Source organism: Carica papaya, chromosome 7 (assembly GCF_054855325.1).
Source record: "Carica papaya isolate Zhongbai chromosome 7, ASM5485532v1, whole genome shotgun sequence".
NCBI classification, from domain to species: Eukaryota; Viridiplantae; Streptophyta; class Magnoliopsida; order Brassicales; family Caricaceae; genus Carica; species Carica papaya.
In genome coordinates, this window is record NC_142315.1 from 849,067 (window position 1) to 868,444 (window position 19,378).

The window sequence follows — 19,378 nt, forward strand, 5'->3', positions numbered from 1 at the left end:
AACTCGATCTTATTTAGATTGATATTCTTTTTATCCATTACCGGCTATATTGAAATTGATTATATTTTTTTAGCCTTATTTTGTTGTTCATTTTTTTTATTTAAAAAACAATAATAGAAATGAAGAAATAGATGTCGAAAAGATGATTTTAAAATTAAAATTTAGGATTATTCAAGATTAAGACACGAAAAATAATAGATAGAAGATGATTCTCGATAACTCATGAAATTGTCGAATTTTTTCATATGATGTGGATGGCATGTGCGTGACTGTCATCACTTACTTCTTATTATTTTGACACATAATCGGTAATGTGTCTAGTAGTTATCAGTTCTTAAATATACTCAAAAATTAACGTCTCACTGTTATTATTCAAAATAAATTAAATAATTTTAAAAGTATAATGTTAAAATAGATCAAAAAATTAATATAATAATTTAAAAAAAAAATCAATTAGTACAGAAAGTGACAGAGTATTTATGTCTAAATTTTTAATTTAACGTAGATAATACATCATATAGCATGTCATTACTTATACATTATTGAGAGATGATTCACCTGAAAGTATAAGATTAAATAAATAAAAACTTAGAAAAAAAAAATAACTATGTAAACATAGACTAGTAAAATATTTATACCTTACTAAAATTATATGTATAGATGTTATTTTCCTCATTTTTCTTTCATTTATAAGGGAGTGATTTTTTTATATGAAAGAAAGGAATAGAAAATGAGAGAAAATGTTTTTTTAAAAAAAGAAATTAAAAATATTATTTATTTTATTTTTAAAATAATATAAATATTGTCTAAAATATATTTTTTAGTAAAAAAATTAACCAATCAAATAATATTAATGTCTAAATTATTAATACATTAATCATATTCGTGACCCTTGTCAAAAAAAAAAATAATTCGAATATTTTTTAAAATCATAAAAATAAAAACGAAATCGAATCAAAATAAAAAATATTTAGCTAGCTCGAATTGAGACCTAATCGAAATAGATATGTTTCCTCAATCCACACCCTCTTGGATCGAGAATCGGACCAAGGCTTTTGGTCTAATCTGACCCGGACTAAACGGGCCGAAACAGCCCGATTTTTTTTCGATCCGGACTTCGAAATGAGCACCCCTTCATACCTTCATGATTCTAATTTCAATTAGCATACAATAATCCAAAAATTAGCTCGAGCATAATCCATGAGGTTACATACATTAAGAACAAATGGAAATTTCAAAAGGCTCCAAATATTTACATTTCTACTAAATAAGTAAATTACATGTAAAGCCAATAAACTACTATTTCTTTTTTACAAAATAAACACAAAATTAACCCATATAATGATAATAACAATAATACCCTTAAAACTAAAGCAAACAAAAAATTACCAAAAGGGTTAATTTAGACATTTAACACAATCAATAAACCTTCTTAGTGAAAAAATTACGCAGACTGAACAAATTATTACCGCCACTGGTATTCCCAACATTAGTGGAAGTATTACCAATATTGCTATTTCCACCACTGATGTTGCTATTGCCACTCACTTGTATGGCGCTGCCGACGTCACTCCCGCAGCTCAAGCGGCTACGGTAACCTATACACGTTGGCACGTTCAAATTCAATACCTTGGCATTTATACTGCCACTCCCCGTTTTACTATTGCGACTCTCGGTAACGTCTTTTTTACCGATCGGTTTTTCACCGTTCCGAACCACAGGTTCGGATGAGGGGTTCTTGGGAACCGAGCCCGTCCGCCGTACCTGCCAAACGGGACTGCTCCGACCCAGATGGACACCCGCCCGACCCGGGCTACTTGGCCACTTCCTGGACTTCGACTCGCCGGCTGAATTACTCCGGGAACAAGGGGCGCTGCTCACCTTTCGGGTCCCCGGAGCTCCGAACGTCATTCTGGGTCGGGTCCCGCCGTTCCCGGCGGATCTACTCCTCGAAAACGGCCATATGTTGATGTTTAACTCAGCTGAAGCCGAACTCACTCCGGTCTGACTCTTCTTCTCTTTCTTCTTTTCTTTCTCTTTCTCATCCGGGTTTCTCTGGGTTTTCTTATCACTCTTCTTGAAGATATCTTTCCATCTCTTCGACGCGGTTAACAAGGAAGCGAGCGGCTCGGAGGATAAGTTTGGACTGAGGCCAGACTCGGGTTCTGGGCCCGGACCGACCGAGTTGGAGAGGTCGGGGTTTTGCGGGTCCGGGTCGGGGGGTTCAGGAGGACGGTGGGGGAGGAGGTGGAGAGGGAGGAGGACGCCGTGGAAGAAAAGCTCGTCGGCGGATAGGAGATTGGGAGGAGGAAGAGAAGGGTTTCGGACTCTCCAGAACTCAAACTCGGGCGAGTTGGGGTCGGGACTGGCGGTTCTTCCTCCGGCGGTGCATGGTGTGAGAGTATGTGGTTGTGTCTTGTTGCGCAGAAAATCCGGGGTTTCCATGTTGTGCAGAGAGATGTGAAAGAGAATGAGAGGACAGAGATGGTGTGAGGAGAAATTTCTTTGTATCCTAAGAACACACAGTGAGAGAGAGAGAGAGAGAGAGAGACCCTACAAGAGCATTTAGAGCTGAGAAGGTGGGTGCATTATGGGTGTGTGTAAAGAGAGTGTAAAATGTTGGGACAAGAAGGGTAAATTATTAAAAAAACTGAGGGGTAAAAAGTGAAAAAACTGTAAATATATATATATATATAATTTATTTATATTATATATAAATATATTATTTACTCACTTATAATTTTCTTTCTATTTTCCCTTCGTGCCTTTTTTTTTTCAAAGCTCATTTTGTGCCGAAACTAAGAAGTCAACCACGAAGAAGATTTCAAAGTTGAAAACTTTCCCCTTTCAGTTCCACACTCCACATGCAAAATTAAAGAGTGTAACATATTGCGGTGGTGGGTACCACTTAATCTCATCGGCACAATTACGAAAACTTTTTTTAATATAATTATTACAAAATATTTATATAATTTAATAATAAATTAGATATTTATAATGGGTTATCTTATTTCATCATAATTTAATTTCTGTAAATTTTTTATGACATCATTTTTACGATTTTTAAAGCCATTTCTTATTCATTTAATCGTACGGAAAAATTAATAAACTAATAATTTGTGGTTCCTGGATATTGGAGTTCGATACGTGCTGATAAAATTTTATTAAGAGGAAATGAAAGTGGGTTGACCTTGGTGTGTGTCTTACCCCCAAAGTGACGTCGTATCATGGTGACATGTGGGGGTTGCTCCCCATTAATGACCCCTCTCTTCGTTGTTCGTAGCGGGCAACCGCCACCATCATTTGGCAATCGACACGTGGCAAGCGTAGAGCTATGTGTGTGTATACATATATATATATATATTTTTTTTTTCATTTGTCACGTTTAAAAATGTATATACCAATATTCACCCTATACCTTAAAATACGCTTTATTTATTTGTCTTTATTTTAAATGATCGTATAAAAATATAATTATTAAAGAATTTTATAATAAAATAATATAAAATTATTGAATTTTTTTAATAAATAAATTTAATAATAATTTTACTATACGTAATATATTACCAATTTATAAATCTATTTAAAATAATTAAATTAAATTAAATTTTAATACATCGAATTAAATTATAAACTTAATATGTGTATATATCATTATAGTAAACAAATCATTAATATAATAATTAACAAATTACTTTAAATAAATTTTTTATCAATATAGTAATCGAATAATCATTGAATTAAAAATGTGAAAAATATTAATTTTTAAATTACATATAGAAATTAATTTAAATTTATGACGACCCTTAAAAAAGTATTATTGTATTAGATAAAAATTTAGCTTTTGATTTTTGATTTTTAATTTTACATAAGTAAAAAAATATTACATGTATTAAAGATTAATATAAAAATAATTTCTATTAATTTAATTAAATTATAAAAAGTAAAATAAATTTTCTTAGTCGTAATTTCTCAACCACTAATTACCACGGTAAAAATTTGAAACCACGACCACCCTACGAACAAGAATTGAAACGTTTAACCTTGCGGTAAAAAGTAAAAAAAAAAAAAAAAGAAACGTATTGATGTAAATTGGCGTTTGGTCGGAGGGAAAATTACGCGGAATTTGAAGGAGAAAACGGCATTATTTCATTGAGGAAACGGGCCCCGCACAAACGCGGCCCCTACATATTTCCTCTCTTGACGGTAACCGCCTTGTCTGTCACTTTAGCCTTTACCTCCTCTATGCGGCCGCAGAGCCATGATCCAGTACAACTGCGGACCACCTGTGCCTGCGTGATGCCAAATTTAGGCTCGTTTGTTATTCAAATCCGATCAAAATTTAAAATTTTGGATTTAATATTAATGGGTTTTGGCAGCCTGTGACAGGCTAAAATTGGGCACATGCTAGCGCGCGCGTATATATATATAATTTAATATATTATATATTTTTTTATTTTTTTATTTTAAATTGTTAATTCTCTTTAATTTCTTCATTTAAAAATTTTAAAATAATTAGTTCGTATTTGAACACTTTAAAAAATAACACATAAAAGATTTTTAGAATTATTATTTTTTAATTAAATATTATTTAATAAATTTAGCTTTTTAATTAAAAATTAAAGAAAATTCAACTTTTAAATTTCATAATAAAATTTTGGAAATTAAATTATAAAAAGACTAATATTAATTTTTCCTATATATTATTTATACAGGTAAAAAAAAAAAAATTGAAGAGAAAGAAAACACATGAGATATGAAGTGGGGAAATGTTGGATGAATAAGATTGAATATGCATGATGGGTTTCCATCAATTGATGAACAATTAATTGTGTCAACTTCTTTTATTTGATTTCCAAAATCATATGGGGATTAACTTAATATGGAAATTAATTAAATATCCACCAATAATGATCCAATATATTTAAATTATATTATATTTATATAGTTCATAATTTTCTAATTTTTTTCTTTTTTTTCTTAATAAATAGTGAAATTTGAAGATAAATATCGATCTCTATATTATCAAATCACGTGATGTTGAAGGTATTATAAAAAAAAAAAAAAATCTTAATGATTGGATTGTTGGCGGTATGCACAACCTTAACATCACTAGTTCATTAGAAGCTAAGCTTCGTGAGGTTTTATAATGTCTAAAGCTTGTATTGGAAATGAGCTATCTTCATATTTTGCGTTAAAATATTTATATCTCATATATTTACCGTGAAAATAATACTTATGTTGATCAATTAGTTTTATGAATCAGCAATTCACTTATTGTATTTTTTAAATTGTCTCATACTTTTTAAAAATTATACATGCACATTTACTTTGGTCACTATGATATGATGTATGATCAATTAATCGAGTTTTATACTCTATTTGAATCGTAGTAAATGATATAATTTTAATGTATGATATTTTACGGATGTGAGAAAATTATATTTGTTTGAACTTCCAATAGTAATAAACGGCATATGGTTGATAAATTTGGGATAATGAACTTTAAAACTACCAAATCGGTGGTATGTGAATGCTAAGTTACTTTTTTTTTCTTTTATATTTTAATATAATATACTTAATTTTATTTTTATTATCATAATTTATTATTTATTTTATTATATGTAAAAATTTAATTTGTAATAATTATTTATTTAAATACAAATATAATTATATTGATAAATAATTTAATTTTTTATTATATATTTTTTATATATTACTTACTATTACATAAATAAGTAGGGATAGATTTATAATTTAACTGAAAATATATTCATAACTGTAGCGCCCGGGAAATTGAAGAAGAAAAAAAAAAAGGAGAAGACACGTCAGCAGCCACGTCAGCAGACCCAGTCAGCAGTCCCGGCCAACCGGGACGGGCCACGTGGCAAGACCACGTCGATCCGGGACGGGCCACGTTGGCGATCCGCGTATGCGCGATCGGACGGTCCAGATCAAGTGTGCTATCGGACGGCCCATATTCAATCAAAAACGGACGGCCATATTAAATCAAAATGGACGGCTGAGATCAAAAGGCAAAAGGGTATAAATAAGACTCCCACACCAGACCACAAAACCCTAGCCGCCTGCCATCGCCGGAGAAGACGAACCAGAAGCCGGCCGCCGCCACCCGCCGCCGCACCGGAGAGATTTTCGATCGCCGATCGAGGTAAATTTCATACCCCGACTCGTTTTTCCACGCTAATTTTTCCTGTGGCCAAATCGGAGCCAAAATTCCGGCCAAACGGCCGAAAAACACGGTCGAAACCCAACGGCGCCGCCGCGCCCCTCCTCGGTTTTTGCCTCCGATGAGGCCCTTCCCGGCCTCCGTTTAATGCAATTTTTATATCACCGTAATCACCATTCTTTTCTCTACAGGTTGATCGGAGCCGAATCACCAAAACACGAACTTCACTGGAGAGCCGCCGCACCCGAAAGTACCGCCGCCGGTAAGCTTCGGTTTTTCGTAATTTTTTGGCCCCCCGAGGGCCCTAGAGTTGTTTAATCGCAAGGATCGATGCAAGTGCGGCCGAAAACGGCCAAACCGAGGCGAATCGCCGCCGCTTGCGGCGGCGCCGTCGCCGGAGCACGGCGGAGCCGCCGTGCCGGAATTGCGATATTGGCCAAAAAGGGGCCCTGGGCATAATTTGGGATTTTTTTGGAACACGTGCAGGTACCAGTAGTGCGTTTCAGTTTCCCGGAAAAAATTCAAGAAAAATTAGGGACAGCCTGTAGGCGCACTGTGAAGCCGTGTTCGGACCCCGAAACGAGTAAGGACCCCTCACCCTATTTCCTATCACGGTATTAAAGTTCAATAAATGATAAAACGGTATTTCATGAATCAACAAATGTGTGAAATTGCTTAAGATCGCTAATGGAGCCCGAGTCTAGTGTGGTTGTCCGTTAATTGTTATTTGCCATGTTTTACAGTTTAAAAACAGTATGAGGTTTGATGTTTTCATTTTATAGTTTCGTGTACATATTTTACTGTTTTACCAATTATGGATTGAATGACTGGGATATTGATGCTGTATGTTTGTCTGTTTGGCATAAATTACTGTTTTGCTTGTTTGTATGTAGATTGATGATGCTGACTAAGGGAAAAGAGAATGATAGATTATGTAAATGGGTAATTGTATAATGTGGTCAGCCTGACTAGATATCCTGGGAGATGGTGGACGGACCGGGTCCGTAGGGAACCCTATCGGGATTGTGGTCTCCCATACCGGACGGGGTATGGAGATCTTATGTGTTTTGGCGCCCATACCGGACGAGGTATGGGGACGGCCCGTTTCACCCTCATACCGGACGGGGTAATGAGGTTTATACTTTTGGCGCCCATACTGGACGGGGTATGGGGACGGCCCTGGAATATGATTTTAAGTGTTAAGGGTTAACGGGTAGCGGGACCCCTATGGATCCCCATGGATACTAGTGGGCTGGTAAAAGAGGAAAAATATGTTGTGTAACGATTGAATTACAAAAGACTTGATAAGTATTATGTTATACAGTTCATATATGATTTTATGATGATGATAATGTTATTGCTTTCGTATACTGTTTTATGGATTCCATCGAGATAAGTGGATAGTGAAGGATTTATTATTGATAAAAGAATTTGTTGTAAATTATGCTCCATTGGTCTTTTTGTGTTTTCTACCCACCTTTACCTCCGTGACGGTGAGATATCGTGATGTCTTTACTGGGCTAGTGTAGCTCATTCCTTATTTAATCATTTCAGATCAAGAGTACATCGTTCCTGAGCCGGTTCTGCAGGAGGACGACGAATGGGACGCCTAAAGACTCCATAGTCATATTCGTAGCTTTTACTTTCAAGTTTCTCCTTTAGGTAGTTTGACCTTTTGTATTTTGTGAGCACGTTTTTGGTTTTAGTGTAAGAGATATTATTCGAATTTTGACTTCGCTTCTGCATTTGATATTTTTAATATACATTTCATTTTAAATTTCTGGAACTGTTACAATAATATCATATCATTCAAATAAAAATATATCATTAACATATATTAATATACAATCATTTAAATATAAAAAAAATTTGTCATCTTCATCTTGTGTTATTGTCATCCAATTACTGCAATTACCACACATTAATTAACCATTACTAAAAATTATCCAATCAGGGTGTTATTCTCGTGATTATCTTCATTGGTTTTCATTCCCCTAGAAAAAAAGTACAATAACAAAATCAAAGTTGTAAAAAATATATAGTTACATGTATATATATATATATTCATATTTCATGTATGACTTAATAGTAAATTACTAAAAAATTGAAATTAACAATTTTGTTTTCACCCAAATTAAGAAAAAAAAGTGAGAATAATTAATTGGAAGATACAAGATTGTGGGCCCCACACTAAATCCATTATCACTAGAACTCAAAGTTCAGAACCCAATAAATTTACAAAGTAAACATGGATGAGACACACCACTTTTTTCAACATGATTTTTTTATTGGGTTTTTCATGTGGCCTACACAGCACCAAGCACAAGGCCTTGAGCTTCTCCATTTTATCTTCTATATCTCTCATGATTTTGACAACTATTATTTTTTTGTCATTATTAATTGTTATTGTGTATTTTATATAATTTGTATTCATAAATATTAATTTATTTTAACTTTAATTATAATTTTTAAATACAAGATAATATATGAATTTATAATAATAAAAAAATAAAATTAATTCACAAACATAAAAAAATAAAAGATATAATAATAATAATTAAAATAATAAAAAATATAATAAAAACGACGAAAGATTACAACCGGGTGGAACTACGACAAAAGATGCCATAAGATATTATTGCTTATGAAAAAACAAATACAATAAATTATGATAGTTGCCTATCTTTTTAGACATTTTCGTAATATTATTGTAGAATGTATTATTAAACGAAGAAAAAAAATTATAGAATCTTGAATAAAATGAACCGGCTAAAATTTTTAGTTAATTTGTTTCAAATATTAAAAAAATATTATGTAATATTTAAAATAAACTTCGAACTAATTAAAATATAACGTATGTTATCAAATTTGATACATGACATCCGATAATGGGTGATAACATTGAAAAATTAAATTGATAAATTTTTAAAAAGTGTAAAGATTAATTTGAGGTAAAATAAAAATTAATTTAAACAAAAGTTAATAGTACAAAGAGCAAAAATTTTAATTTATCTGAAATTTTAAGAAATAGAAATATTTTCGTATAGTATAATAAATTTTGAAGAAAAAGTAATTTTACTTTTTTAATTAATTAATTTTTTTTTACAGTTTTACTGATGTGAACTTTATTTATTTGCAAAGTCATTGTTGTTATTATGATTGTCTGCTTGCAATCTGGGTTGGTTGTTAAGATGTGACGTTAACCTGCTACTCTTACCACATCTTTCTTGTTCCTTGTAATTTCATTTTCACTTTTTTGTGAATTAAGTATCTTCTTTGGGACTCATTCGCTTGGATTAATATATCTTTAATCATTATTATTATTATTTTTAAAAATTTTATTTGACAAAATATGAGATTTTTTCCGTCATGCTTCAATACGAGTGACGTAATAAGCATAAATTTTTGTTTGTTTCCAATAAAATACAATTCAAGTGTAAAGATAATTCCAGCTGAATATTTTGGGCACTTAAAACGTAAATTATTTAAATATTAAAATTGTTTATTTGAAAAAATAATTATACCGTCATATATTTGTGAAAAAACTAATGTTTTATTCCTGACTTTAAAAAGAAAATGGAATAATATACAAAATAATTATTTAGAAAATCGAAAGACAGCCAAATATGTTACAAAACTTTAACTAGAGAGTTATAAAATATATTATTATATGATAAATATATCAGAAGAGAGGGAAGGTAACCAGTCCTATTAATCACGATATATAAATGGAAAAGACAATTACATAACCACCAACCAGTAAACACTGTAAAAGATCCCCTAATAAATGAGATATTAAATTAATAATGCTAATCACTATTATTGTAATTGCGCCCAAATTGCAATAATTCACCAATAATTGCCATAGAGCGTAACATACCCTCAATCCAAGATGGTTCCAAAATAAACCATCTTGTATTTGGACATTAAATAGAGAAAGAGCTTAGGAAGGTAGATTTTCGTCAAAAATATCAAAGACAGTTGATTACTAAATGAAGCAATTGGATACTAAATCAACAAAGAACTGGGGAAGATAGATTTTCATGAAATTATCAAGAAGTTAAATTAGTAAACGAAACAAGCTAAGGTGCCACCATGGGACGACAAGTCTCGAGTATTTGGATTCCTCATGAAAAAAACATTGGGTGCAATTTGGATTTTACTTCAATTGACAGGACGAAGAGTGGCGGAACTGGATTGAGCAACAGCAGTATTTGTTATTGACCGCCTAAGCTAGATAAGTTTATGGGTTGTATCAGTTATGACTTTGAAAGAAAATGGACATCCTAGTTCTTGCTTCACCAAGAGATCGGATAATCCACCAGAAGAAAGAAAAATTTCTAGCAGCAGAAGCTCTATTAGGAAGATAACCGCCCCAGTTAGCATCAAAATAAGCTGGTAACGACAAGGAAGATCGAGTTCAGAAACTAAAGCCATGAAAGCATTTTCATTGGACATAATGAATCATATTAAGAGCAACAATATAATTAGCGGAGCCAAAAAAAGAAACAAGTTTACTATGTGAACTACTGACCGATATCAGAATTGAGTGTGAAGAACAATACCATCGGTTGGGTGAAATGAACATTGGGCAGGGGAGGAATGTAAAACAATCTTCCTTGCCTGTCAGCCTAGCTTAGGAAATGAGATCATATGTATACTTTGTTTGAAAAAAAAAAAGATGATTTAATGAAGATGCAACCAGACTATTAGACTAAGCCAATCTTAAAGACACTCAGTAAAATGAAGGAAAGAACAACTAGACTATTAGAATAGGCAATGAACCCATACACCATGAACGACAAGAGCTATTATTAGATCGAAAACTGAGCTCTCTTGAATAAAACTGTTACGCCATCTCATATACAGACTTTTTTCCGAAAAGATCAAAAGAAGGTCAAAAATAAGAGAAAGTAAGATTTTGGGAAACAGAGTAGATTAAGTTTTGGGTTTTTTCTCAAGGCATGAACGATAGTCGAGGCCGCTAACTTACATATGCTCAAGCAGCTTGAGCTCCAAGTTCAAGGAGCAGAGTGTGGTTGACTGCATTTGATCCTGCACCACTAAACTGAATGGGACCTGTGACAAAAATAAAGATGCAAATTAAATATGAGAGAAAAGCTTCGGAACAGAGAAATTTGACAGGGGAAAGAAGTTCTGATAACTTGGTCATGGAAAAGAAAGATATGGGTAAGTGGATGCGCAACAAAATTGACAAAATTAAGGTGGTAACTATCAAATCCATAACATACCGGGACTAATGTAACGATTCTTGAGGCCCCATTCCTCTCGCACGGACGCAAATTTCTTGAATGGTGCACCTGAAATTCATCATGGTAAATCACTTGGTAATTAAAAGTTCTGCTGAAGTTAAGATGAAGGAGATGATATTTATGGTTAAAATGCTGAAAGAACAAGATGCAATGACTATTGCACTACTTCTGTAAAAGGCAAAGTCGGGCTTTTTTACCTTCAAGTTCCACCATTGCCTTCTTGATCACAGGCTTAAACTTACCTGCAAAATGTCATGGCCCACACTCTTCACATAGTGGTTGAAACATTTGTAACTCATTGCTAAACTTATTGTATTCACTTGAAAACCATCAAAAGCACAGGCATACAAGAATGTTTGATGGTAATGGGTAAGTCAAACACAAACTTGGAATCACGAGGAGACTACAGAAAATTAGCAGATAGCATCTGCTTTACGCTTACAAAACCACGAGTTACTTACCATGTCTCCTCTCCACATCCATCAATGATGTCAATGCTGTGCCACCAACTGTCCAGTCTGCAACTGGAGCAGCCAAATTTCCTACCTGGATGCATTATAAAAAGTAAACAAAGATGGTCAAGTCTTTGGAAAATGTTACTTTTACCATTGAGAAGGTCAAGGACTATTGACAGCAGGCCAAAAACAAAGCACGTGCTAGAAGTACAAACCGATGAAATCAACCCAGTCTTTCCACTATGGAGAAGCACTCCGGCTCCATAACCCAACGCATAACAGTAGTTAGCATCAAAATTGGTGGGCAAACCACATCTGCCTTCGTACCTGCATATTCGAAATAACCCACCACAAAGCCAGGGAAATGAATTTGAAAGAATCGTTCTTCGTGCATTTTGTAAAAAAAATTGAGCAAGGAAAAAGTGAATGGTTAATGTTAAGTGATCTCCATCAAGAAAAAGATAAACATAACATGATTACTTGTTTCCTTTACTACTTGTTACAAAGAAATATAGCTTTTTTCATACCCAAAGAAGTGTGACTGGCCCTTAAATTCTCCTTTGTATGTACCTTCCTTCTTCCTCTTCTCCAGTTCAGTCTCAACCATTTGAATAAGCATTTTCTCCGTCTCTATTTTAGCAACCTAATGGCAGAAATCAATGTGTAACACAAACAAGGCAAATTGGCATTGCTACAATTACATGAATATTAAAACAATAGTAAAAAAAGTACCTGCACATTTCCATGTGGATCCCTTTCAAGCATCAATTGTTCCTGAATTGTTTGAGGCAAGAACTCAAAGAGCTGCAGAGACTGGCTTGTTAGTTTCTTTTTCCACAGTGCGCCTTCATCAACAACATAATGGGCCAGGATTTCGTTAAGCTCTGCAATAAGCTGCTGCACCTGTGAACATAGAATAGAGAGGAATACATCAGTTGGCAAGTAACAAACTTTGTATGTAAATGGCAGGACATGTTATCACAATTATCGAGAAGAAGAAATAAAGATCTTCCTCTGATTCTCTGCAAAAGAACTTCTCTCTGATTGATAACCATACCTCAGGAATGAAATCAATTAAACCTTCAGGAATAAGAACGACACCATAATTATAACCAAATTCAGCACGTTTACAGATAACATCGACCATGTAATCTGTAACATTTTTCAATGTCTGCTTCTTTGCATAAACCTGCAAAAAAAAGAATAAAATAATGAAACTGGAACCTGCATAAGGTGGGAATGATCCCTTGAGCCAAAATCTCAGATTCCCATGACTACATTGCACCACCAAGGCAAGTTATAGAAGATTACTGCGAAGCTGCAGCACTTAACATCCAATACATCTAAGAATTTAGAACATATATTATATAAATCTAACTGAGTTATATCCAATTTTTGTTTCAAAATAATCCATGGAGAAAGATACTCCACTCCTATCAAATAGTTGTAAAGAAATATTAGGAGTAGTGCTTCCAAGCATTCTACAAGTTCCTAGCTAGGGTGATTGGCAAGCAAAACGTTTTGCAGCAAACCTTTCTTCTACGTACTCCATCATAAGCATACCTCAATGCATAATTGCAACAGTTCTTACATTCCTTTCATGCATTCTCCATGGAATGCGTGATAAATATTTTGAGAATCATTTTTCAATAGCTCAGAAATAAAATTATCATGATAGTAATAGCAAAGACGAAAATTGACTCACACATATTTGTCCTGGAAAAATAAAAATGACAACTTCACCAAGCATTTATACCAGGCAAGCATAAGAGAAGCAATAAGATACCTCTTCTCCAATAATGGTAATATTTGGGTGTGTTTGTAAAGCACATTCAAGGGTAATGTGGGAAGCTGCACGACCCATAAGCCTTACAACTGCAAGTGCATAAAATGAAACTATAATTGGTGACTGTTGCTCATGAAAGGAAAGAAGCTAATGAGCAAGAAAAAGGAACTGGAAAAAAATTTGAAAAAAGTGAACCTAATGTGACGTATAGTTAGAGACTTCGTTCATGTCCATAATTGGAATAAGAATAATGCAATGGAAGGGAGAAAGTATTATGAAGCTATGTGACAAATGATGCTCGAAAGTACCAGACAGCAGACAGTTGTAACAGAAGTGTTAGAATAAATGGGTGGCTGATGCAGAATGAGATGGTCTTAGAATAGATTATTTTTAGCAATAAGGAAATTATTTTGTAATTGATAAGATATTTTAGTGTTAAATTATTTTTGGCTACTTAGGAAATACAGTCAGCTTAGAAGCTTATTAAGGTCTAGGAACTTTCAATTTCTTATTTTTATGATAATTTCTTATTTTGATTGTTATTGGTGCTTATGAAAAGGCTACTAGTCTAGACTCTAATAGAGAGAATTCAATCAAGAATTATTTACTATGGTCTTTATTCTCTCTTCCTCCTGTTCTCTCTCTGTGGTATCTTCAATGTTAGCTCCGCTTGTTCTCACCTCTATTGCTGTTTTCCTCTATAAAAGATTTTGAGAAGTAATCCTTGGTAATACAGCTTTAACAAGGTATGGAGAAGTATAGAACATGGAAGTTGGAATATTCTAATAATGTGAAGTACAATAAGAAACTTTAATCCTAATCGTGATAGTAGTAGTACATTGTGGAATAGACTGGTAAAGGTTGTTTAGAACAAATGCCATTAAGTTTTTGAAATAAGGTGAATCTAACTACCATTGTCTATCTCAGCATAAAGCTCAATGAAACTTACAGAGTAAACAGTTATTTGAGTTTCAGGAAGTTTCAAATCTCAAATACTTACAGTGATAATATTTTCCTGTTGACCGTGCATCAGTCATGACATTTCCAATCATTTCTGCATATATCTGCATTATAAAAGAACAAACAGTAAACTTATTAAATATTCCTCAAGTAATAAAAAGATTGACAAAAATCTACATTCATACCATGTTTGTCACAGAAATGACAGAAAAATGGTGCCGCAATAAGAATCTTTACCATACATGCTGGGAATGTCTCACATGATTGTTGCATAAAATTGTATAGTGGAAACAGAAATGGTGAAATTAGAACTAAAATCACCTTGCAAGCAGTATCAAATCCAAAACTCGTGGGAACCTCTTTACATTTCAAATCACCATCAATAGTCTTGGGGCATCCAATCACACGAGTTTTCAAGTTTTTACTCCTGGTAGATCATATACAAATAATTGAAGATTACAATTAAAATAAGGATTCCAAATAAGCTTTTACTACTACCTCCAAGCCAAAAGTTTGAACCATATAGAAGTATATGAGGTGTAGAAGAGAAAGAGAAGAGCTTGAACATAAATCAAAGAATTTTTTAAGAATCCTTCCTCATCTCATGAGTCTGGTCCAGATTATTGGACCCCTTTTTCATAAGAATCACCCTATTGGTCACGAGGCTGATATTGTTGACCTGTTTGGTTTCTTGTGTTTAGACCCTACTGAGAACTTATTACACAGGGGTGGCACTCCCTTGATGCCTTTCTTTAATAGATTTTCTTTTTACTCGAGAAGAAAAAAACAGAGAGAGAGGGATAGAAGAGGCGCATTTCACAAGCAACATAAATAGATATGAAGTAAGCAGATAACTATAACTTCAGTCACAATTTTCATCTAATTTAAATGTATATCTCAACTATGATATACCGGAAGTTTTCAGCAAGAAGGCAAGCATTTGTATTTGAGTCATCACCACCAATAACCACAAGTCCATCCAAATCAAGTTTCTTTGCTGTTTCTTCAGCTTGCTTAAACTGCATATCAAGTACTCATTCAGTTTTGCTAGTATAAACTTGATAACATATATTTGGAAGAAAACAACATTTATATTTAAAAGAAGAAAATAAAGAAAAAAAGGGGAGATCTAAAACTTAGAACAAGATAATTTCTCTCTAAAATTTTAACCCTTTCCTTTCTTATTTCCTCCCAATTTGGGAATCTATAAAAATGGAATGTTCAAGGAAAATAAGAGCTCCTTCCTCTTTTCTCTCCTCTTAATGAGATTAAAGGATATTTTCTTTCCTTTCTCTAGCCTCAATCCAAACATGGCGGGAGTATTTCATATAAAACTACATAAATGAGATTCTCACCTGCTCAGGAGTTTCAATCTTGTCTCTCCCACTACAGATCATATCAAAACCACCCTGAAAAGGAACAGATTGAAGTCACGGCACCACAATGGTTTCACTTCCTGCATGCAAAACGAATAGCTATACCTGCGATAGCGGCTGATTCACATGCCAACTCCATGTACATGTGAAGTATTAGGCCTACCCTTTTCCCATTGTAATTTTGAATTACACATAAAACTGCCTTGTTAGCTATGGGAAAACTTAATGTCCACAAAGAACTCACATGCAGGTATCGCAAGCAGACATTTGGATAAACTGACATGTAAACTTAGAAAACACTTAGTTACCCTGATGAATTAAGCTAATAGCAACCTAGATTTTAGACGCTCATATAAAAACTACAACTCAAACTTGACAGGCTTTATAGTTCATACCTGATTTCTGTATGGGTAAATATAATCAGCAGTAAGCTCAACGTATTTACACTTCATGATCCCAGCGGGACCGCCTCTGAAACCATACAATGTGCTGCCCTTGACTCGGTCCTGCAAGTAGTCTATCAGCCGAAATACAAATAATACTCAAATTAGTTCCATTAAAGAGAAGAAGAAATTAAAAATTTCCAGTAAAATGACATGCTCATTAGATTCTCACCAAAGATTCCAGATATAACATTGTGTCCGCCAGGAGCCTGTCCGCCAGACAAAACAACACCGATTTTCAGTTTCTGATCTGATGGGAGGGAATCGGATTCATTTGGAACCAACATTGCCGGCGGTTGCCCAAATAGATGAGGAAAGAGCTTAGCGATCTCCTCTGCAACGACCAAAACACAATCATATCCTCTTAAGTCCAAGAGGCAAAATATCTAAAAATAAAAATAAATTCAAAACGAATACAATAATCTGTTCGATCTAGAGACAAAAATGCAAAAAATGCAACTAGTCAAAAAGTCACTTATCCAGACAAAAATGTCAAGGTCTATATCTGGAATGTAAGGAAGAACTTCTACTCCATTTCACTGAGCTAAATACTACTTCTGAACACAAATCAAGCTCCTCAACAAACTAAAAACCAAATAACACAGATCTTAAGTTCGTTCATCATTTTCACTGCATGCATCACGGATTTCCTCAGCAACAAAACAGAATCCATCATTTCTAACGGATTAGAAGAAGTAACAAATGAATCTCAACGGATCAGAAAACGAAAAGCAAAACCACGCAACTGACCTGGATTTCCGGCAGCGGAGCTAGCAGGGCCATCGACGATCTTGAAAGAGTTCTTGAGAACGGAAGGGACAGGAAGCGTATGATCAATACGGCTTGTCTGCACTTCACTGTAGACCGACGCCACGCGTCCGGTCGACGCTCCGTTGGCTGTCCCGCCGGCGGAGATACCACCGTTGATCACGAAGGAAGGAGCCATTGGCTTTGTTGGTTAGACCTAACTCTTCTTGTCTGTCTCTCACTTTCAGTGCTGGTGCGACGAGCGGACACTTACTCTGTTTAGTATAAATACGAAATATAAAAGGGCAATACCGTCTTTTCGCTGTATACAGGCCTCGGAGTCTCCGCCGGGGAAGGGTAATTGGTCCATTGGTTTTGAGGGTAGTTTGGGAATTTAACGATAGATAACTGCCGTTTTGGTACACGTGCTTGATCAGTATAGCTCGCCGTTTCGGTCTGTTATTCTTTTCGCTGGTCATGAAAGGCAAGTGCTACTGACATGCAATATATATACATATATATTAAAAATATTTTTTGTTTACATTTTATACTGTAATTATTTTATAAAAAGTAAAAATTCATGGTAATAAATATATTTTGAGTATAATTAAATTAATTTTATTCGTATTATTAATTTCATTAATAATTAGGTTTATTTTTTAAAAAATCTAATTAATTTATTTAATAAGTTAAAAATATATTTAAATTTTTATACGCACGCATTAAGAAATTACAAATATATTTTAAAGGAGTATGGAATTTCATGGTGTGTATGTGGTTAGGTTGTGGCTTTAAGATTTGCTTTACAATATTCCCAATACCATATTCTTAATTCTTGGATGCTTTATATATATATATATATACAACATTGTCTACTTTAATATATATATATATATATATATATATATAACATTGAACGAACACAAATTCTTATATGCTTTACATAAATTTTTTGGTTTTAAGCCCATTAGAGGACTTTATATCAATTGGGCAAATGCAAGTACTTAATTTTTTTTTTCTTAAAAATTATTTATTAAGGTGTGTTTATCTTATCTTATATATATTTATTATAACGTTATATTATATATATTTTTATTAAGAGTTTATGTTATTATTTGTATATAAATATAATATAATTAATAAAATATATGAATTTTTATTTTAAATAAAAAATTAAAATTTAATTATTACTGTCAATTCTTTTATTTTGATAATTTCATCGATTACATAAATTATATGTATTTACACAAATATCTCGACGAATTCCACTCGTTAATACATAAAGTCCCATAAACATATACTGCATTGATACAGAAATGAGATCTCCGATAATTAAAGACGAAATTCATACGAAAAAATTAAAGGAAATAATTTAATAATTTAAATTAGTCCATACACGACTATCCTACCTACACCTCAAATTATAAAATAAATATTTATAATTATATAAAAAAATTAAAATAATTTATAAAAATAGATATTTATTGTTGTAAATTGAAATTTGGTAAATTTGTAAAATCACTTATTTATAGTGAAATTTATTATTTTTAGTATAATGCTCAAAATTTTATTAAGTTATAATAAGCCATGTATGTTCTTGGTCCATCTAATACAAAATTTGGGCTTAAATTGAATGGGCTTATAGCTTTATTTTGGGCCATCTATAAGATTAAATATTTTATTTTCAGCAATAAAAATTAAACATTATCTTATAATTTTTTTTTCTAATAGCAATGAGATGATTAAGATAGTAATAAATGATAACCAAAAAAACAAATTTAGCGCATTGGTAATTAAAAAAATCATAAATTCGTAGGTATAAATATATTCAAACGTACAAATATATCGTGAAAAAATTCTTATTACATAGACAAAAACATAAAATACGTTCATAATAAACTTAAAATATTTCAATAACAATTTGAGACTCGAGAATAATCAAATTCAAGGGGACAAATATATAGAATTCGGGTGCTAATAGCACGTCTCGGAAGCATGATTCCACGGGATTCCCAACTTTTAAATAATAGTACAGAGAAATCTTAATCATTCAAAAATAAAAGCAATATAATAAGATTAATAAATTTCATATCATAGTTGTTGAAATGCTATATCTTAGAGACATATATAATATAATTTTTCGCTCGAAGA

The 19,378-nt window shown here is 33.0% G+C and overlaps 2 protein-coding genes across 2 annotated transcripts; both read right to left on the minus strand.

The window, feature by feature from the left end:
• Nucleotides 1–1,232: 1,232 nt before the first annotated feature.
• Nucleotides 1,233–2,589, minus strand: LOC110826028 (serine/arginine repetitive matrix-like protein). The gene has a single exon (XM_022056608.2). It carries the CDS (start codon nt 2,443–2,445, stop codon nt 1,420–1,422), a length of 1,026 nt encoding a protein of 341 aa, XP_021912300.1. The 5' UTR covers nt 2,446–2,589; the 3' UTR covers nt 1,233–1,419.
• An 8,386-nt stretch (nt 2,590–10,975) lies between these two features.
• On the minus strand, nt 10,976–17,499 carry LOC110812486 (pyrophosphate--fructose 6-phosphate 1-phosphotransferase subunit beta). Its single transcript, XM_022039277.2, has 16 exons — nt 17,231–17,499; nt 16,653–16,814; nt 16,433–16,554; nt 16,017–16,070; nt 15,574–15,680; nt 14,983–15,088; nt 14,702–14,765; nt 13,702–13,790; nt 12,973–13,104; nt 12,648–12,818; nt 12,443–12,558; nt 12,131–12,242; nt 11,922–12,006; nt 11,658–11,702; nt 11,440–11,508; nt 10,976–11,266 (listed from the first exon to the last, which is right to left on the minus strand). Exons 1-16 carry the CDS (start codon nt 17,424–17,426, stop codon nt 11,187–11,189), a joined length of 1,710 nt encoding a protein of 569 aa, XP_021894969.1. The 5' UTR covers nt 17,427–17,499; the 3' UTR covers nt 10,976–11,186.
• Nucleotides 17,500–19,378: the final 1,879 nt, after the last annotated feature.

Coding starts and splice junctions, on each gene's coding strand:
- LOC110826028 (XM_022056608.2), bottom strand. CDS start 2,445: ATGGAAACCCCGGATTTTCTGCGCAACAAGACACAACCACATACTCTC.
- LOC110812486 (XM_022039277.2), bottom strand. CDS start 17,426: ATGGCTCCTTCCTTCGTGATCAACGGTGGTATCTCCGCCGGCGGGACA. Junction 16,815..17,230: donor CTCCGCTGCCGGAAATCCAG/GTCAGTTGCGTG, acceptor TGGTCGTTGCAG/AGGAGATCGCTAAGCTCTTT. Junction 14,766..14,982: donor GATTTGATACTGCTTGCAAG/GTGATTTTAGTT, acceptor TTTATAATGCAG/ATATATGCAGAAATGATTGG.